Genomic DNA, 23,112 nt, shown 5'->3' on the forward strand with positions numbered 1-23,112 from the left:
ACCGCTGTGTCCATCTATGTTCCAACCCTCACCTATGGTCATGAGCTTTGGATTAGGGCTGCACCATATGAGGAAAATATGCGATAACTTTGTTGGATATCGTGATAACGATTTTTTATGACTTATTTAAAATATATTACATTTAAACATTTTTATTTTAAACTTAACCTTCCTCTGATTATAATCCCCTCAGTTATAAAAGCAGAAATGTCAACACAGCATGGAAAACACTCAAATAATTAAAATGTAAACATAAGTCTAAAATCACAATGAACACTTAACAATTATCTCTTAAAATGAAGACGCAAAATTAAAGAATAAGTAAGAAATGCTTAATAAAGTGTAATAAAAAAGAATGCAAAGTGTTAAATATAAGAAACCTGAGAAGAACTATTTCTGCAAGTTTAGTGCTAGGTTGGTAACCTTCCCCTAACGTTGAACGTTCCCATAACTTTTCATCTTTAACGTCTTAAGATGGCACAGACCGAATTTTAAGTTAATCGGATGAAATCTCTAGGAGGAGTTCGTTAAAGTACGACATGTGGAAATGGCCAAAATTTGATTTCAAAGTTGTCGTCTTGACAACTTTGAAATAAAAATGGCGGACGTCCTGTTGGGTTTAGGGTATGGCTCCAATGATGTTTTTTGTACGTCTTGACAGTCTACATATGTGTACCAAGTTACGTGAGTCTACGTTAAACGCACTGCAGGGGCTCGATTTCTTTTTACTTTGTAGGGGGCGCTAGCAAGCAATTTTTGTGCACGTATTCCCGAAACCCTTAAAATACATACATTTTCACCAGACTTGATGCGACCGCAAATTTTGGTCAGTTTTTGAATATGTTAAGACCCTCAAAAAGCCAATTAATTTGCCGGGAAAAAGAATAATAATTCCTTCAGTTCCAATAGGGCCTTCGCCGCTGTCGGCGCTCGGGCCCTAGCCAGTCCCCATGCTGCTATTGTCCCAAACACAATAGCCACAAAAGAGATAATCATAGTGTTAATTGCTCGCTCACATGCCACTGTGAAATGTAAAAATACACATTGAATTGACAGCACTTGATCGAAGCACATTAAAAGTACGGCTGTGCTGTATTGCTGTGACCCACTTTGCGTTTTGGGTCAGTAATAACATCAAATGTTCATGCTGAAGAATAGATGCAGGATCTCTGTGCCAAGAAGACGGAGGGCTGTGCTAGATTGATGGTGCGCCAATGACAATAATAATCTATCCTCTACATCTCTGACTCACTGTCCCTCTCTTTGTCTCTCTTTTTCATGCAATTATGGAATGATAAATGCGTTCACTGGCGATATATGTCTGCCAATTTGGTTAGCTTGTCTTTGCAAGAGGACGACCTTGATCTCAAACGTGGATGACTATGGATTTGAACAAAAAAAGACTAAATGAAAGTGTGTGGAGTGTTTGTCTTCATCAGCTGAGCCTCCAGCAACAGCACAAAATAAAAGTGGAACACACAAAAAAATAAATAAAGGATTTCAATAAGCAGAAGACATCAGAATAAGCAGAAGTGATCATAAACGAGGGAATAGAAGCAGGAAAGAGTCTGGAATCATTCAGAGTACTTGAGTGGATTTATCAGTCTAAACAGTAAAAAAAAAAAAATAAATAAATAAAAAAACTTCACACAAACACAGACTGGTTCTTCGTCTCATAATCATACAGCACACTTTGAAATATTACATCTGTCAAACAGGGACATTGTGTCTGGGGTTGACATTTCTTCAAAGATTATACATGTAAACACATTTATCTGGACTAATGTAGATGGCTGTCAGTGCTGGATGTATCAATCCCTTTCCACTCACCAGAGACGAGTTCCAACTGACATGTTAGTTGAACGTCAAAAAAGTGCTTCCGTTGATAGATTCTGAAATAAAAGGTACAGGAGCTATCACACGTTTGGGTGAATAAGAATCCTTCTATAATCTTTCTCTAACAAGTTGATTAATTAAAATTATATTATTATTAATTGATTACTTTATATACTAGCTTGTAAATTCCAAATATTACCAAAACTACAGGATGCATTTAAAACACCTAACATTGTGAACCCATTGCACTACATAACAATACATACTGCTTAGTCAGTTTGGTCATCTCCTTACGGAGAAAAAACGAAGGAAGAGAAAAGAAAAGAAAAATGTATACATGTACTGGGAGCAAACACTAAACTCAAGATCTCGACTTTCAAACTCGAGATCTCGACTTTCAAAGTGATCCAGATGTCAGCGGGAGCCGGAGATTTCCGTGGCCGGCGGCAGCATCTCTTTCCTCGGGCAGGAACACAGCTTCGCCTCGCTGCTGCGCCGGTCCCCCGGTCATGTTTCATCGCACACAGTCCGAGTCCCGCCAGACTCCCTTTAAGAAATCTGTGATTTAAACTTCAGCAGGCTGTGACAGTCCGCTCCACTCAATCCAGGTACTGGTTCTCCCGGGCATCCCTTCCTTCCAGCTGCGTGGTGATCTCGAGTTTGAAAGTCAAGATCTTGAGTTCAGTGTTTGCCCCCAGTACATGTATTTTTTTTTTTTTCCTTCGTATTTTTTTTTTTTTTTTTTTGTCCTCCATGTCACCTCCGGGGCTCTGCATCTCCCTGCATTAAGATGAGCCTGCTACTTTTCCTACACTGCTCTTTATGTACTTCATTAACTGTGGCCATCTTTATTCAGCCATTTCACCTCTGAGAAGAGAGTCATGGCTCATATGTACACCATGACACCCTTAATTTGCTGCTGAAGTGAAGCACTAAATAAAGACATTGGATCTACATCGTAAGATAACGTCCAATCAAGCCTCGAGTGGTTTCTAGTAAAAATTTAAAAAGCGTCCCTTTATAAAGAGATATAGTGTGTTTTCACTCCAAGTTTTCATTTCTCCGGTGGGTTTAGTATTGATGGTATCAATAGGGAATCATGGCTCACACTTGGTTTCACATAATCAGTCTATTTCACGGACAGAGCAGGTGGTCCTAATAATTTCTACGCCTGGTTGATACACACTGACGTTCTCAATAGTAGAGAAGTAAATTTAAGACACCACCCACTCACTGGCTCGAGCAAAGACGACAATGACATAGTGTCAATGTCAAAGTGCGTCCATCATCGTCCGTTAATTTACCGGCTGTGTTATCGGACTCTCCCAGCAGCAGCTATAAAAGCCCAGCACTTTTGCTTGACTTTAATGCCGATAATGCTGTTTAATCACTCAACTGTTCATCACAGTATGTCCTAAATTACTATCAGCTTCATTTGGCATTGCATCATCCCAGCCATTGCCCATTACCATTGGAGCAAATGAGGAAAGATAATGTGTTTTGTAAAAGGCAGATTAGAAGCTTCTTGGAGTTTGGTGTACGTCGTAGCACTGGAGATAGTGGCTGTGTGTGTGTGACACACACACACACACACACACACACACACACACAACACACACACACACACAGTTAGTTGGCCTTCTTTGCACAATCGCAGGTTGGAGCATTTGTATATTTTTCTTTTTAAGGCCATACTGTGTAAACTGCCTCCTTACTTATGTTCTCTCCTGACTCCTGAAGTCACTACCGGGAAATGTAATCTTCGATCATATGGGCAAATCATGTATGACATTACCCGAACTGTTTTTGGTGAAAGTGCCTTTACATTTTTCGCACCCTCATCCTGGTATAAACTGCAGAAGTATCTTAAATTAGATTACCTTCCAACATTGATACAGTTTAAATTTAGGATAAAGGATTATTTGAGTACTAAATGCACATGTGCTGCTATTGAGCGATGCTGGTGATTATGTGGAGATGATGTTAATTTGCCAACTGTTTTCTTTTTCTGTTGTCTGTTTTTGTTGTATATTTTAAATATGGAACTTTTGTACTGCTGTCTTGGCTAGGACTCCCTTGAAAAAGAGATTCTGAATCTCAATGGGATTTCTCCTGGTTAAATAAAGGTTAAAATACACACACACACACACACACACACACACACACACACACACACACACACACACACACACACACACACACACACACACACACACACACACACACACACACACACACACACACACACACACACACGTTAGAGGGAGCAAACATGCTATATGGAGGTCAGAGGAGGAGTGCAGTACAGTGTGAATGTGGAGCTTTAAAAAAAAAAAGAAATAAAAATAAGGCCTAGCCATGCCAGGCCACGCTAAAGAAATAGTTTTTCTGGACAGAAATGGATAAAAGGGGAAGACACAGAGGAGGACAGAGAGTGAGATAAAAGAGTTGTGACTGCACTAATTCCAATCCAGTCAACCCCGGGGGCAGCCCGGGATTCACATTCCACTGACCAGCGTCCACCGACCCTGACAGGGTGAAGCCAATCAGTGCTTACACAGAGGAAAATCACTGGAATGTCACAGTGGGATCCTGCTCTCAAAGTTTGGGCTCCCACATCAACTCGAGCCTAGCCACGCCTCAATGACCCACTACAGGCTGCAGGAGTTTTAAATTCACAACAACTATATTACTGCTGTGTGTGTGTGTGTGTGTGTGTGTGTGTGTGTGTGTGTGTGTGTGTGTGTGTGTGTGTGTGTGTGTGTGTGTGTGTGTGTGTGTGTGTGTGTGTGTGTGCTTGTTTTGCACTTACAACAATTTTAACATAGAGTCATGATTTAAAAAAAGATGGACATTTGCAGTAAAAAAGAACAGTGTAATATTATGAGATTTTCTCACTTAAAAGGAATGCTAGAATAAACATGATTTGCATAGCAGTTTGCAATTATAAATAGAAACAAGGCCATCCTGAAACAGCTCCACTCTGCCTACGAAAGTTGGAATTTAGAAATGGGGACTTCTTTAAAATGATGGAAGCATTTCATCCTAATGCATGTAATTCCAAGAGTTGGGTTCCATAAGTACTCATTCTTTTCTGTTTTTGGAACTGATGGCGTATTTGTTGGGCCTTGTCTTAATTCAGTGTAGTGTATGGCTTAAACTAGCTATTCATTTTTGATTTGATGATCATAAATGACCTGAGACAGCAAACGAGACTAACATCGAAAAAAACGCTATTTTTACATAGCTTTTATTAATGCCTTTGCCCGGGTCCAATTTTTCCCATAAAGTCACAAAAATGATTTACGGCAGGCAGACCAGCTCTGCAGTCTCACATTCTGATGGGTCACAGATTTCGGTGTAACACCAGAAAAGCCTGTGTTTGAGTATCCAGCCAGGTAAAAGGTAGCAGGAGATTTCTTTGTATAGGCCTAATTGTATTTTAATTTTATTTTAAAAGTTATACTTTGTAGTTATGGCTGATACTGGGGCAGGGCCATCACAGAAAAAACGAAAGTAAACAAAGAACAACAATAGCTAAAAGGGAAAGACAGCAGACGGGCAAAAACCTGAGTCAACATCGATCGGGCTTTCAACCGATGGAGACAACTACGGGATGGTAAAGGATTAAAAACCAACCCTGAAATTTCCCTCTTTCTCCTGGACAGGTATGTAATATGTAGGATTTAATTTTCACTTGCCTATGCTGAAACTTTACACCAACAGAGTTATTGGTTGTGGCGTCATGATCTTGGATGCCACAACTCTGCTCTGTTGGTGTAACGATGACTGCTCCATCTATCTGCCCCACTTCTGAAGTTAGCAACCTGGGCGCTTCAAATCAAGTTTCTTCTTTCACTATTTTTTTAAGTTAAGGAATGAAATATTAAAGACTACAACGTCTAGTGTCAAACAGTGACCATGGTTGGTGTTCAGTTCAGTCAAGTGTAGTCCATTTTATTCATGTAGCCCAATATCACGAATACAATGTTGGAAACTCCCCAAATACCCCTTTTTGAAAAAGCCTCAGGAAGAGCAACAGAGCAGGATGTCTGCCAGTTGGAACAGACATCCTGACATTACCTCATGTGAATTGATCATTAATAGGTTAGGAAAATACAACCAATCACATTGTCTGCAGTGACTACAAATTTCACATTTCTTTCCAAAGTGACTGTGCATCTCCTGTGGCTCCTCAGAGTCCAGAGTACAAAAAGAAAATGAATGAACTATAAGTTCAACTACACCGTTTTGCATCCCAAATTGACTTCACTCAGTTGCACTTTGGAAGGACTCCCAAATGTTTTCTGTTAAATGACTGCATAGTAATTCTCTGGCATAAATGAATAGGGTTAATTTGGAACAACTCATTTAAAATGTATTTCACTGTGCCAAACCTGAATCTGAAAAACATGATAAACAGGCTTGCTTATGTACGGTACTTGCCAATAGATATTAACTTGCATAATTTTCACAGATCAAAATTAATTATTTTCTGGAAAAATAACAATAATAACATTAAATGGCAAAGACATTGCACATAATGTACAGGAAAGATACTCAGTGCACCACATTGGTCCATGCAATCATGTTATATGTTTCGTAATTTAATTCTGAGTGAGCAGATGTAGCCTTATAAGTTACAGGCTAGTGCTGACAGTGAAAAGATGCTAAATTGCTTTTATATCTAGGAATATGTTATGTTGCTAGGCAACAGTCACAATTCAACATCTGGTGATCCTGATGGTTAAGAGATAAAACGATTTCATTATCTTGTCTAGCTCAGTTAATATTTGCAAAGAAACACATTTATGATGTTTTAAGAGAATATTAAGCAGAATAATACTCCAATGAGTCTACAGTATTGACAGTTAATGAATAGGTCATTTGCATTATACCTAATGAAAGGCTGCATCCATTTAGTCTATCACACCTCACTGAAGGCCAAACAACAGACTGCTTATGCTTAAAGTTGTCTGAATAATAGCTATTTTCTCATTACCGCACATCAATCTTTCAGTTTCAGCGTTTCATGTTTTATGGCATTGATCAGGCCTTCTATAATGAAATGTGCATCGATCCATTTCCTGGTCTTCTAAAACCATTTTTTCCTTCTAGTCAAACTTAATTCTGAAAATGTCCATGCTGGTGCAAAAGATCCACTTAAAAAATAAAGCTAAAAAGGAGAAAAATGTTATACTTGAGTCTGAAAGCTCTGCAGAGAACACAAACTGCTGTCTGATTCAATAGCGGAGAGCTTTCAGAGCACAATTGGTATCACTTTTAAGGATTTTTCACTCATTTGCTTAATCCAAGCTGATCCACGGGACTTGAACAAAGTCCACACCTGTCTTTCCTGGCTTCTATCAGCACAGAAACAGCTGTGGTGGCCCACATGACCTCCAAATACAGTGTGAGTAATGACAGCATTCATGTATGATGACACTGATGTCAGACAATGGACAAATTTGTGTGTGTGACTGGGGGTGGGGGTGGGGGAGGCTTTAACTCACCATATCGATGGATGACACAGGCCCGATGCTGTTGACATATATGCCCACATTGACGACTGTAGGTTTCACTGCAAGAGCCAGAAGGAAGAAGAGTGAGTAAAGGTAGCTGCACGTATTGTAGGTGTGACACGTGACATTTATACATGCTATCATTCCATGTCATATGTCTGTATTTTGCCGTTGTGTGTGTCCATAGCCAAAAAATCTAATCAATAATCAAGTGGAAAACAATGGTTATCCTCATTCACTGTCACCTCGACAAATAAAACGAGTCCTTTTTCCCATCCATCCAGAGAGGGAAGATGTACTTTTGAAATCAGAAAAGCTGCGCCGTGCTTCCTGGAGCAGATACCGTGTTACCATGGCAATTAATAGCATTCCCAGTGAGTATGAAGGATCTTGGCAAATTTAGCTTGGCAACAACATTTGGTTCGAGGAAGAGAAAATTGGAGCATCAGAAATGTGAATTGGTACCGGACCTAAATGCTGCATCTAAGAATTGTGCTGGTTTTAATTACTGTAAAACTGACAAATATTGCATCTGACAAGCAGTATGAAACACTGCATGGCTAGCTGCATGTTTTTAATGTGTTATTGTTTAACCCTCACTATATGTGGTTATCTGTTTTGAGTTTTTACTAAATTAAACCTACACAAATTATCATGTATCGCGATAGACACATAATCAATATCAATAGAAAATGCGGTCGATAAAACGTTCGATAACTTGTTTTTCTTCATCAGAAGAAACCAGAGGTTGTGAATCAAGTTTGGTTGCATGAACAAAGGCCCTCACTCTCTGGCAACCTAGCAACGTGGGGAGTGACACTAACAGCCAATCATGTAACAGTATCAAGTTTGGTTGCGCCACATCGCTGTCTCGTGTTCTTCAATAACAGAACCGGCGTGGAGTGGAAAGTGAGTGCCGCAGCGAGCGAGGAAATCGTTGATAAAACCATAGACAGTATAAAACAGGAAAAGTCAGTATGGCAGTTTTGGGGATTTTATAAGTCTGACCGTAGTCAGACCAATGTCGTCAGACTGTCGTCCCCACCAACACTGGTACGACCACAAACTTGTTTTACCACTTTAGCCGCGCTCACACTTTCGAGCACAGCCATATTCGCCATCAACGTCCAACAACATCTGCAGCTGCAACACGGCACAAGCAGCAGACCACCATGGAGAGGTACTCAGCATCAGCGCCTTACTAAACGCTACAAAGAAATAACGGAGGCAGACATGCTGAGCACTGTCCAGAAGCCAGGTTACCAACCTAGCACTAAACCTGCAGAAAATAGTTCCTTCTCAGGTTTCTTATATTTAGCTAACACTTTGCACTATTTTATGACACTTTATTAAGCATTTCTTACTTATTCTTTAATTTTGCACCTTAATGTTAAGAGATAATTGTTAAGTGTTCATTGTGATTTTAGACCTGTTTACATTTGAATTATTTGAGTGTTTTCCATGGTTGTGTTGACATTTCTGCTTTTATAACTGAGGGGATTATAATCAGAGCAGGGTTAAGTTTAAAATAAAAATGTTTAAATTTAATATATTTTTCTCCTGGTCCTTATTTTAAATAGGTCATAAAAAATATCAATAATTATCGATATCGACCGATATGAAAAACTTATATCGTGATACAGTTTTCAACCATATCGCCCAGCCCTACTCCATGTCCTTGAATAGTTCCTGTAAAGAACATGTCACACAACATGCATTCTGAGAATACACATGATGTACCCGCCATACAAAAAGACACATTATTGCCACACAGCAAGATGGAGGATTTCTTTTCACTGCCTCTTCTAAATCTCCACACACACACACACACCAACACACACCAACACACACCCACACACACACACACACACACACACACACACACACACACACACACACACACACACACACACACACACACACACACACACACACACACACACACACACACACACACACACACACACACACACACACACACACACACACACACACACACACACACACACACACACACACACACAATTCTCTCCCTTTGGAGTGCTATAATCAACAACTGCAGAGCCTCTTTCAGAAAATAGCGCAAATGCAGGTTGAGTTGTTTTGGTTACAACGCACAGAATGAGGTTAAGCACAGTGCATGTGTGAGAGCTCTTGTACATCTAGCTCCATGAGATAGGTGTACAGTTCTATTATTTTTGCAGAATCAGACGTGTCTGGAATCTACGGCCTGGCTGGGAAAGTGGGTGAAGTAAGGAGAGCAGGTCGCCATTTCCTGTCATGTTGTGAGCCAAGGGTTAGACATTCTGCAAAGTGCTGTGTTGTAAAAATGTATGTGGGAAGTCTTTTTGAAAGTGTGGAGTCTTATTGAACCCCAAAAAAAAAAAAAAAAATAAGTTAAGTGTGCTATGTTTTATGCACACAAGGTATTTTACAGACCAACTCGCAGCATTTATGTAAACTTTTTAAAAATCGAGAAAATATCTGCACTGTACAATTACATTTTTACAGTTTCCGTAGTCTTACACTAAGCGCTGTTGCTGCCTTGTCCTTAAAAGATGACAGAACAGCCTTAATATTGCACTAGATTGCGAAAAACTCCTTCCCTGAAGAAAAAGGTGTCTTCGAGCAGTGTGCTTAACCCCTGACCTTGATCAGTCAAGCTGCTCGCTGTCCAACAAGAGTCGTTGTTTTATAGAGTAGCTTCCAGGTGTTAACATCGGCGCCAGAATGAATATGAAGCAGGGTGATGCTGAGAGTAAATATACTGAAGTAAATCTTCTCAGCACAAATACAGGTTGACGGTGGAATGCAGAAGGTGAAAAGAGAAAAAAGAACACCGACTTTAACTGGAATCTATTTGGTTATCCACTTGTCTCGCATTGCCAGACCTTCCTCCACAGCACTTCACAGGAGGGTCTGGCGAGTCCACACAACATTCCGGGATGGGAGAAAAAAAGTGCTCTGGTTTATTGGTATGTCTTTAAACCAATCACAATTGTCTTGGGCGACACTAGGCGCCAGACTCAATGACGGTGCCTCTGCAAAATAGCCTCGGGAAGAAACTTGTTTTGGTGGAACATGTGCTAGTTCAAAGGTTGTTTTAGTCATGCAACGCTCAATGGTGTTTTAAGCCCCCAACGTCTCCTTCCAGGCAGTGCTGCGACCGTTGACTTCAAGGCACCTAACCCTAACCACAACCATTGCCTAATTCTGGTGCCTTCCAGGCAGCGCTGCCTGGAAGGAGACGTTGGGAGCTTAAAACACTGATAAACTCATGCAACAGAAAACTCAGATTGGACAGATAGTCTAACTAGCTGTCTGGATTTACCCTGCAGAGATCTGAGGAGCAGTTTACCATAGGTCTCATAAATCCACCGCAGTTTAAAATGCAAACAAAAAGAAAGCAGAAGGTGACGGACATCCGGCCAAAAATGAGGGACATCGGGCAGAATTTCTGGCAGCACCTGAACAATTCCGGAAATGAAACGTCGTCGATATAGACTAGTTAACAGACAGCAGCACTATCAATTAGGGGACCAAACGATAGCACTTGGCACGTTATCTAATTATCTAATGTTAGTTGTCACATGTTTGGGAAAAGAGCCACTTAATGAATTCATGACCCATGTTACATTCATTTAAATGATTTGTTGCAGTTCATTGACACTAAAGACTTTCTATATTGTTAAAGTGTCTTCACAATCATATTTTTGTGATGTTGATATGAATAGCAGAATTGAAGTGCAAGCGGGTGTGTCCATGTGTGCACATCTGAGTGTTGTGTCCCCAGGGACCGGCTGTGCTGGGCCACTGATGCAAACCGTTTTGGTTAGTAAAGGCCTGCTGGGAGGCTTTGATTCAATTCCATCAGCATGTTCTGCTCCACCAACTGGACAATGAGGGACAACAATGCAGATGCACTTTTGAAATTATTATCATCTGTCCATAATTCAGCTCATACTATGCCTACAGATATGTCCTCTGTGATCTTTAGGTTGATATGTGTATTCATTTATAAATACAGCATCCAGTTTTAAGAGGCCAATGCTTATAATATCAGCCAATATAACCCCCCCCGATTAAAATATCTTAAAAACGATTGGATGATTGCCATGAAATTTGGTTGAGTCCTCTCAGGATGAATTGTAATCACTTAACCTTTTAACTTAAATTTGTATTTGGTTTAATAAATACCAAAAACAAAAAGGAGATCTCCATCAGCTTCAGCTGTACTTTGTGTTTAGCACTAGAGATGTTAATGATTAACTGTTTAACCATTAACCTACAATAAGAATGAACAGAAACAGAACGATCAGTTAAACACAATATCAAAAAATAAAATAAAAAAGGTTGTTGCATGGTAAAAGAACAATAGGCTATATAATCTATTTCTTAACTGCTAGTTATATGGCTAGTCCTAACTTTGCGTTTTAAGCCGCTCTTTTTTTCTGCTAAGTTCCTGGCTCTCTGCTGGACGGCGGCCACAGAGGAGAGCTGCGTGACACATGCCACTGTATCGATGAGGACTGGCGGGTTAAATCAGCCGTCCTACCAGGGATCGACCGATATGGATTTTTTAGTGCCGATGCCAATACCGATTTTTTTTTTCATCAGTCTTAGCCGATGACCGATATGGTCTGCCGATTTTCTTGAGCAGATATTTGGCGCCGATACTGCTTTTGCTCGCTCAATTTACATCAAATAAATGTAAACCGTGCCAAACTGGATTTGTTTTCAGAATCTGCTCTGCCATTTCTTTAAAAATAATAAACAAAAACACAGCTCAGTGTCACTTCTGCAATCATCTTACATTCATATTACCCAAATTATGTGCAGTATTTCCTTTAGGATTTTTGTTTTTGCAGTGGGGGCAGGTCTGAACACCCTGTCCCCCCCACGAAACGGAACTGACACTTTGCTGCAACAAAAACAAATATATTCATTCACCTCTATTCACATAATGAGGCATATTCTCAGTTGTGATTGAACTGTATTTTTTGAGTTACTATATAGGCCAACTTTGACCTTGACATATAGGCTAAGCATTCTGTAGCAAATAACAATAAACCCACTATTAATTACATTATCTTAATGCAGTGTAACTACTTCAGCATGTAAATAATGCATCTAAAATACAAACGTTCTCCGACATGCACTTTAACAATGCAGCCCTGTTTCTGATACCGTGGGGGGCAGGGGGGCCACCCCGGTCAAATCAAAATAGAGGAAACACTATGTGTGCAATGTGCATCATATGGATGGGTGCACTGCATATGGTTAACTGTGTAAGGGTAAAAGGCTTTCATCAACAATCTACAACACAGCCTTGATGATGCATTGCTTGATGACATATTATAAGACTGATATAATCAGGTCATCACAAAATGTCCTTTGTCAAAACATTTAAATAAATATTTGAATAAACCTGAAAAGTAGCCATTGAAATAAAGTGCTTGATTTGTAATTTAAGACTGACAGCACTCTGCTAGTGGGGGAGGGGCAGTGCATGATCTGTGGACGCCTGTCTATAAATAATGCCGGGAAAAAACTAATTGGCGAACGCAGCAGCCGCGTATCGGCCAATGCCGATATACGTAAAAACGCAAATATCGGCCCGATGTATCGGCCGGACGATAAAATCGGTCTATCACTACGTCCTACACACAGAGTGTGCCAGGCAGACACACAGATGACAACCCCGCAGGTGGATGTGGTGGAGACGGGCTCAGACATATGCAAAGTTGTGGACTTGTGTAGGTAGCACAAGTGTACAAGTCCACAACGCTGAAAGCATGTCCGAGCCTCCCAGAAGGGTGAACAGGGATGCTGTTGCCTGCTTGTCGGTTAATGGTTAATGATCAGTTAACGAGGGTTGGCTATCGGTCAGGGAAAAGAAAAAGAAATAAAAAAAAAAGAAAAAAAGAAAATCGACATTAAATAGGGATGCCTATTCAGCACTAATTAGCAAATGTTAGCAAGCTAACATGCACATATAGGCTAGCTGTTCAACATCAGCATGTTGATGCAGGTATTGTCATTATGAACATGTTAGCATTGTAACTTTAGCATTTAGCTCAAAGCACCACTGCAACTAAGTATAGCCTCACAGAGCAGGTCCTCAGAGTTATAGTTACTGCAGCGGGATGCCAAATGATTGTTTAATAACTTTTCAGGAAGTTTTTTTTTCTTTTTTCAAAAATTAAAATGTCTTAAAATATACAACATGAATCCAACATATAATTAGCAAAGATAAATCAGCCTATTTGTAAAAAACAACCACTAATGCAGTTAAGCTTAAGGATTCACTGTGCCACATGCATGTTTAACATTAACATGATGTATAAATATATGAATATGTCGCAATTATTTTAATAGCTTAGTATTGTATGCACCATAAAAAGCTAAAGGCCTTAGGCTGCCCTAGACATTATTGTAGGTCCAGTTTAATATGCAACAGTAAGTAGGAGGTCCCTGCTCCGTCTGTTTTTCAGCTAAGGGGTCCTTAGCCTAAAAAACATTGAAGACCCCTGCTGTAGACTCTTGGTCTGGTTTTCTCCTACTTAGTATAACCAGTCCCTTTGTCAAGGTCCTAGGGAGGGCATAGACAGCCATGTGCCTACTCACATGGTTGTTGCCTGTCACTTCCTTTCACCTGCCAAGGAGGGCTAATCAGAGCACTTGAGCCAGCCTCTGATTTATCAGTGGGAGTCAGCAACAGGCTTGCCATCCACAAACACTGCTAGCTGGGTTCATTGAAGCGCACAGTTACCTGGGATTGAACCCATGTCTCTGTGGCGGAGGACAAGTATTTTGACCCAACAACACCCTTGCACCCAGAAGGGGAGTATTTCTGCTGATTTTAGCTTTTCATTTTCAAGTCAAAACAGGGTTTCCTCTTGGCATCCTTCTGGTCACCGGCTAGCATCTCTAACCTTCTTTTGAGAACTGTCTGGCACCATCACTGGGCATCTTGCCTGAGATTCAAGCTCAGAATTAAATCTTAATTTTGGGGAAATCTGGAAGGCTTACAGGACAATACATAAACACAATGTACAAATTATAGAGGAATACAGATGCATTCATTGTTCATACCCAGGGGCTGGTATTGAAACATGCAGTGGGAAACCCCAGTACACACTGGTCTCAGTCACAGACCGAGATAACAATATTCACATTTGCATTTGGGCAATGTAGCCTCGTCCAACTCATCTGCATGTCTTTGGATTATTGGGCCGAAATACCTCGAGGGAACCTAGGTGACAGCGTCCCTCCTGTGGGACCCATTTCCAGCGGAAATGCAGAAAATGTAAAGACCACAGAAGTGGAAGCATGGGGTGGAAAAGCTGATCGGTTACAGCTTTGAAGCATTTGGAAACTGGGACAACCTGCAGGGAATTGTACTTTATTTACACCCCAGTGAATAATCAAGGTAGAGGATGACACTCTGAATCTGCATTAGGCATGTTTCAGACAGACATTAGTCAGCTCAACTGAGTTACAGTAATCACTACTTCTTCCCTTAGATTTATTTACCAGTGCAACACAGAAGGAAATAACTACAGTCGAGTGTTTGCAGCCTCCCTTCAATCTTATACCCCCCAAATGCAAGTGGGTCTTTGAGCAAACAGAACCATCACAAAAGCTGAGCCTACCTGACATATGTCCAAATAACACATGGCAGATTCATGTGGGATGGTGCATAGGTAATGACGCTGCTGTGAAAGCGAATATTCAGGACAGATTTCCCCTTCTTCTGTACTGTTTAAGTCCATTTTTATTATTCTGCATGAGAGCTTGTTTTGCTCTCTTTCATCTCTCAAAAGAGAAAAATAAAGTTGAAAAGAACTTCTAATCAATATGGAAAGAAAACTAAAACATCTACCTACCTATCAATCTATCAACCCAATTTTCCACTTTGGAGAAACCATGATCCACAGAGGCCAGATGAATCCTTCCTCCTCCTCCTCCTCCTCTTCATGCTGCTTATCTTCCTCCTCCTCGTCTTGCTTTTCAGAAAAGCATGACAGTACCCATCTGTATTACCACATTTCCCTGTGGGCCTTGATTAAGAAGAATGGGCTTTTATGTCTGCTTGGCCCGGCTGGCATGACGAATGCATTACGCATTGTCAGCCCCGGCACACACACATGTAAGCAGACCCAGCTGACCGTTTAACTCCAATATGTTCAGTGTCCAAGGAACACTGCACTGGGAGTAATGCAGGCCTCAGTGGGCTGTCAGATCTTTCCAGAGGGTTAGCCTCACATCTTCAGTCTCATTTTCAAAATAAATGTGCTGTAGAATAATTAATCACGTCCTGTTTACCAAAAGTCATCTATAGTACTTATATCCCTCAAAGCTATTTGCATCAGGGGACTCCAACAGAAAACCATAATTTGACAAAGGCTTACAGCTACAAATACTATTCAATCAGTTTTAACATATGAAAATACCAAAGAAACGTTGCGAACACAGCATGTCAAATTTGCAGTAAAACAGAAATAAAGAAAAAAATAACTGCTATAACTGCCAGGTTATTTTACTTTAAACAACATCCTCAATGTAACTTAACATAGAAATATGGGACTGTTACGGATAATTTTAAAATCTTATAGGTTTTTACTATGACCACCAGCTTAACGTAGCTTTTAGGCACGGTGTACACCTCTAAACACTATAATATTAAGAGGCTCGGCTGCTGTTGCTATGGAGAAGAAGCCAGCCTGAAGCGTGAATCAGAGCATTAGGGAATTCAAAATGCTCCATCGTTGAATTTGTGAACCAAACATGGTGCAGTAGTTGCTAAATATATTCAAAATCGACACATTTTAAAAAGTGAATTGAATCCAGCAATCGGATCACTTTCCTTAAAATAGTTCATTTGGATTATTCCAGTGGAACAAATACAATCTGCACTTAACTACAGCCTTGGTTCAGTTATCCTTTTAAGTCACAGTTATAGGTCATATAGTTCATGTCAGTTATGGATCCATGAGAGTGTCTGCACACACACTGTAATCCATCACTTCATATTGTGCTGCACTGGTACAGGCCATCCAGAATATCCACGGTAATCACACATCATCTCATGCATGACCTGTCTGCTCCTGTGTTAGTATGTGTAACAGCCCTGCAGCCCACATTGCCTTTGGTTTTTGGTTTAAATGGAGCGGTTAATGCTGCTGCTACAGTACTCCAGTGGCAAGCATAGCCTACTGTCTCTGTTGCTATAGTTTTATGTAACTGAAAAGATGTAAACAAGATCAAGTTATACTTTCCTTCATATGTGAAAACATTACATTCCTTATTGAACTGCAAGACATTCAGGAATATTTTCTTTTACAATTTAGTAAAACATATAAACGTATATTTTCAGGGGAATAAAAAAATTGAGGCAGAAATGTACCTCTTGGTATAAAAAAAAAATGCTTGTTGCTATGTACAAACCAGTTGCAAGTCAGTGTTTGTATGCCTAGCATTAGTCCCTTCAATAATACAAATATGTACCCGAAGGTTCAAGTTCAAAGACGGTCAGAAATACTTAATAGTTCAACATTTTGGAAAAATGATGAGAAAACCTCTACTGCTCTCATGTCTGTCTGTTAAATCTGTACAAAAAACGAAATATGAAAATTACAAGTTGTGGCTTTACAGGGGTTTTATACCGGACTATTTATTGGCTGGGTGCAACGACTTCCTGGAGTCTGTTTGATTGGGCCATGCTGTATGCAGCTCTGCCAGGGATGCGACCAAGAGCTGGTGGAGCACCGAGGCATCATCAATAACTGTACCTTTAGCTCCCATGGTACCAATGTGTAGCTTAAACTACTGTCAACAACTTAGTGCCTTCATGGCAGATTAAAAAGTACACATATGGGAAGCCATTTTGTGTCTGTATTTTTCAGAACAAAACTGCACTGCTCCTATACTTCTGTTTTTGATCGTGTAGCTGCTGCAGGCCTGTAGTCATCGGTTAGTGTTGTAATTTACAGCCGTAACAGAAGTCATTTAAATATGAGCCGACAACAGGAATATTTGTGTCAGCCCTCTTGTGGTAATCACAAGTAGGCCATGCAGCCCTTTTTTGTAGGCTCCCAAAACTCCTGTGTGGCATTACAGAGTGATTGAAACATGTCAACACAAGTGTACTGATGGTGATTTCCTTTTCTCCTCAAAGTCTCAAAGATAGGAGCCCAAAAGGTGACCTTAAAATCATTCTGTTTGATGTGGGAAATCATGTTAAACATATGGACGTTTCCAAATAGCAACAATGTTTCAATTTATTTCTTCTAATATGAATGTGGCATTAAACAACGGGCAATCAGCATGCAGTACCAAAGCACGTATTATAAATGTCATAGGTCTCGATGCTGTAGGGGGGGGGGGTGTTGCACAGTGGCACCTAATCTTTATGTATGCGACTGCACCAGCTCCACTTGGGAAGAAACCTCTCTTTTCCAGCAGTTCTCAGCCTGCATGGCGCTGCACCACACATTGGCAAAGCAGCAAATTTCCTCGGCACACACACACAAGAATAGTTGATTACTGAAAAATGTCAGAACTGCTGAGGAGCGCCAGGAAACACAAACCAAGCAAAAGGACTTATTTACATAAGAAGCTCTCTAAACTCTCTAAAGTTTTTTATAAAATTGGTCCAATGAATTTGTTAGATAATGGATTGATTTACTCAGCATTTGAGCAATTCTTTACCAGCTCACACTAGTTAAAAACCACTGAACAATTAAATATTAAATATAAAAATCAGGTATAGACAAATTCCTACATTTTATATTTCCATCCAAGCAATTCATCTGTAGATATGCACTTATTGAGTGTTAATTAAATTATATATTTAAGCATTGAGGTCATAGTTAGTGATAGTGCTGTACTGGACTGCACTGTATTCAAATACGTTAGTTATCTTCTGCCCCCTTCATGTATGTAAATGGGAAGGGCAAGAAATTACAAACATCTCTGTATATAGAGTAATGTAGCCAAATACTTCACCACTTTTAAATATGTTCTCAGCAATAAACACATAATAACAAATGACACATTTCAATGTCCATAAAAACTGAGCACTATCAATTTTGTAGGTAGAATTGATTAATTAATAAAGTGTCCACTAAATGTATTTGGACCACACTAATAGTTAAATGAAGATAATTGACTTGACTATTGACTTATAAAACAAACCCCCAAAAGGCCATAATGGATCTTTGGACCATAATTATAATTCAAAGATGGTAAAGGAAGTTGTGCATGCAATGGGAGGAGGTTCAAGATGAACATAAAGTTGTTTTTTAAAAAAAAAAAAAAAAAAAAAAACTATAGCACTCGGCTATTTTGTATACACTTTTGAGACGGCCCCTAACTTCAGCTCATCAGTTTCTAGTCTACTCTCACGTCACGCAAGGTGCCAGGCCTAAATATCAGATGATGTGATATAAATAACACCAGTGGAACAGCATCCAAGTGTTATCATGTACTGCACTGCACAACTAATGGTGAAAACTGGGGTTTAACTCCACCAGTGAAACTATTTCTGCCTCCAAGAAATGTTTAAATAACTAAAAATGCATTCCATGTGTGGCAGACAGAAGACATCTGGGAGGAAAGAGAAAAGGCTAAAAATTATATGCAAATGCTATTTGACCCACATCTGTACATTTCAGCAGCTACTCACTCCAAGGACAGGCTGCGGCAAGCCATCTGCACCGCTGAGAGGGATATCAGCTGCAATCACCAAACAACTGTAGTCCTTTATTCGCGAGTGATGTTTATGGCTGAACTCTTCTGCACTATAAAAGCTGGATCATTTGACCCCCTTTCCTCTGGCAGATACTACATGAATCAGAGCAGCTTTGTTGTCGAATATGATGAATATTCCTGGAAACACATGGGATGTGAGTGCTGTCTAATTTGACAAATTTGATGCTATATAGCGAAGAGAAACCAGAAGTCTTGATGGAGGATCTCCATTGTCTGTGCTCTAACCTGTAGAGTGAGTTATTCATTTAAGCGTCATAACACTCTTCACTGCGCTCTGTGAAAAGATAATGGTTGATGCTAGGGAAAAAAAAAAAATCACATTGAGATGTTGAAAGGCAAGAGGTGAAGTTGTGAAGAGAGAGTTTGAAACTTACAGAAATACTTAAAAGGAATTGTTTGACAATTTGGAGAGTATGCTTATTTTCTCTCTTGCCTAGAGTTAGATGAGTAGATCGATACTACTCATGTCAGTATGCTAAATATGAAGCTAGAGCCAGCAGCTAGTTAGCTTAGCTTGGCTTAGCAGAAATACTGGAAGAGAACATTACCCCCAACAAAACTTAAATTTAAGTTTTTCAACTTGGGTTTTTGTACGGATTAAACAAACATGGTATAGGATAAAATGGCAGAGATAAGGTGTTAAATTGTGAGCTTTAGAGGTGCTGGGAGGTGGACTTTGTTACTTTTGGACAGAGCCAGGCTAGCTGTTTTCAGTCTTTGTACTAAGCTAAGTTTGCTGCTGGCATCATGTTTAGCGAACATACATGAGAGATCTTCAAATAAGGACATTTTCCAAATTGTTGATTCTTTTTTTCTTTAAACCCATAGGACTTGTTTTTTGCCACAGCGGCAAGAGGCCGCCTGATGAATGTAAATCCAATATTCACTCTCTTTTAGCTCTGTTTTGGTCTCTACCAACTCCCGAGGAAAATCCAGCTCTTTAGCTGATATTATGCTCAACTAGGTTCACTAGCCAGTAGCCGTGTCTTTCTGCTGATTGGTGCTGGTCAGGTAGTGTACAGTGAGTTTTACAGCTTGCTTTTATAGTAAATTTACAAAACAGACAGCTAAACGATGAGCTGAAACTCACATAAAAAGCTCCAGACAGTGAGCTGCAGCTTTTGATGATCAATCAATGTAGGTTCATCAGTACAACATACCACATATTGTCACATTGTTTTTATAAAAATATAGATTATGACTGCTTTAAGTAGAAGCCAAGCAGTTACTTTTCAGCTATCTTCTTCTATCTCCTTTGAGCAATGAATACTCAATATCCAGCAGAACTGTGGCTATACTGAGCAGCTAACTGTGGGCTAGATTTACTAACACTAGCGCAGTTTGCGCTGCGTCTGTTTATGCGAGTTCGGTAATAGCGCACTCTATGCTTCCACATTTTGCGTAGTATTTATCAACCCTGACACCCATCAGGCAATCAGCGTCTTTCTCCGCCCCTATACCGTAAATTGCGCTGTAGCGAAGCGGTACTTGTGCTATGATATGGCTGAGTGCAGATTGCGATATTCCCACTGCTGATGCTATGACTGTTTGAAATGATCCTGCTGCCAATATTTGTAATGTAGCGAGGAGTTTAACAACTGCTGGAATGGAATGTGAACACTGAGTGGGTGATTCAATGTCATCTTTGATTTCTTCCAGTAACTCTAATATTGCATGGCTGCTTGATCTGTAACGCTAAATGATGTTGTGTTCACTGACAAAGTGTGATTCTTGTGTTAAAAATATTTTCAGCCTCGCCTATGTCTTCGTCTTGCTCAAATTACTGTTGCCATTTCACCAGCGGCATAAAGGTCTACGAGGAAACTCGATTGCGGCTGGTTTGGACCTGCTTTTAAGAAGCGGAGAATTTCCCCCGCAGAATAGAGGCGCGCTCTTACTGACAGTCTTTGTAAATACCACGGAATATATTGTTAGGCGCACTTTGCGCTTATCCTTCCACCTTTTTGGGTGGAACTCCCACTTTCCTCCGTCTTTGCGACCAAATAGCGCCTGGAAACAGGCGCAAACGGCTTGATAAATCTAGCCCTGTGTGTTTATTGAATAAATTTAAAAGCAGGGTATTGCTGACACACATTTGCTCACCTTTTTTTGGATAAACAAATATTAAATTGAAGAGTTCAGCTTCACTGGGTGGCCCTGCAGTGTCTTTTATTAGACCAAGCTAGCAAATATGTTATAGAAGCACTAGTCTAGCTCATTTCATTGGACAGAGATAAAAGATGACATCAGGTGAGCTGAAGATTTGGTAAAACCTCATATACTTTTCGTGAATGCATGAAAACAGTCATGTAAGTCTTAATGAAAAGACTTCCATCAGACAGATATATGACTGGCTGGGTAGGTGTGTATGCAGTGCTTATGTTTGTCATTTGTGCATGGAGGTGTGTGTGTGGTGAGTACATACTGTACTGTACCCGATTGTATTCAGCTCCCTGCATCAAATATAATAGATCTGGGAAGGAAAGGTATTTCTCTTCCCTCAGAGGTTTAATGAGAACCAGGCAAAGGGAAAGGTCTCACTGCTTATGAATCGCCACCAGGCAATCACACAGTTTTACACAAGCAATAACTCTGCAAAATAGGGGAGAGGGACAGAGGATGCTTGTTACTCACAAACACACATTTATGCCGCAATGAGGAGGATGTTTTATAAATTATCTCAAAGTTCAATTTCCGTTAAAGAATGATGAAATAATCAGCTCTAATATCTGCTTTGAGCAGCATATCATCTATTTATTGTATTAATTACTTTGTGGATTGACAGAGTTGAAAGAGTGTGACTCATAAGCTACTACGTGGACATTCAAATTTACTTTAAGACTTTGTTCACACACTAAAGATTATGTACTAAATGGAAAGCTTTTTGGTTCAGCTCAGGCTTTTCCGAGGATATTGACGGAATATATGTTTAGAATAATGCCAATAAGCCTCTGCCATGACAGAGGTTAATGCTTTAACCTCTCTGATGGGGAAAGAGGCAATATATTTGTTGGCTTCTTCACACACACCCAAACACATTGTTAGACTGACATTAGATTGATCAGAGAGTTCAGTGCTTGGTGACTGGCATTGCAACTCTTTCCACAAGCAACTTTGTCACTTTAACACAAATATCGGAGACATCCGTCACAGCTGGAGACATTTTGGAGATTTAATTAGACTTCGTGTCCATCAGGTAAACAATGAATTATGCATTATTTTGCTCCCCTGGTGCTACCACAACAAATGAAAACCAAAAAATGATACCTAACAATACCAAACAACATGATGTAGAGGATGAGATTTTAGCAGTTTCAGACTTTCAGAAAAGAGGACATCCGTTTCCAGTGAAGTTCAGTGTGTCCCCAGAGTGGCAAAACATGCAGGTAATAGCCCCATTTTTCTGATTGCATTAGGTTATGCCAAATCTTATGGAGGATTTAAAATGCCAACATAAAAAAAATCTAATAAAAGAAAAAAAAGTAAAATTATACAACATGTTGTTGAATGCATTTCCTTTTTATGTGTGCATTTATTTTGTCATGTTTAAATAAAAAACATGTTAAATTTTGAAGTTACTTGTGCATTCTAAATGCAAAGCCCTCCGTTTTCATTTTTGAGAAGATGTATTGTCTATGTCAAAATGAAAAACAATCAACTGTCCAATCATAGCTTAGGGGCATGGCCATGGACGGGACTTAATGTTTAACTGTGAGGTAGCTTTTGGCAGGGACATTTAGTTTTAGGACATTTAGGAAATATCGATATAGCATAGTATCACAATATTATCTGTGGCAATACTATATATGTGTTCGTCAGTTTGTTTGCTTGACAATCCCATTTTGCAGCAATAAAATTAAAGTGAGATTAGCAAGCGGAGAAAGGCATCTTTTTAGATAAAACATTTCCTTTCCTCCAACAGTTTTCCTTTGGGGACATCATTTGAAATTGGGAAACATTTGAAGTTGGGAAAAAAAAA

The 23,112-nt window shown here is 39.8% G+C and overlaps 1 protein-coding gene across 1 annotated transcript in view; it reads right to left on the minus strand.

The window, feature by feature from the left end:
• Positions 1–23,112, minus strand: part of LOC114551286 (gamma-aminobutyric acid receptor subunit gamma-3) — a 140,233-nt gene that overhangs the window by 100,903 nt on the left and 16,218 nt on the right. The window contains exon 3 of the mRNA XM_028572463.1: positions 7,350–7,417. Coding sequence (XP_028428264.1) covers positions 7,350–7,417 — 68 coding nt within the window. The remainder of the gene's footprint in view (positions 1–7,349; positions 7,418–23,112) is intronic.

The sequence above is a fragment of the Perca flavescens genome, chromosome 24 (assembly GCF_004354835.1).
Source record: "Perca flavescens isolate YP-PL-M2 chromosome 24, PFLA_1.0, whole genome shotgun sequence".
Lineage (NCBI taxonomy): Eukaryota > Metazoa > Chordata > Actinopteri > Perciformes > Percidae > Perca > Perca flavescens.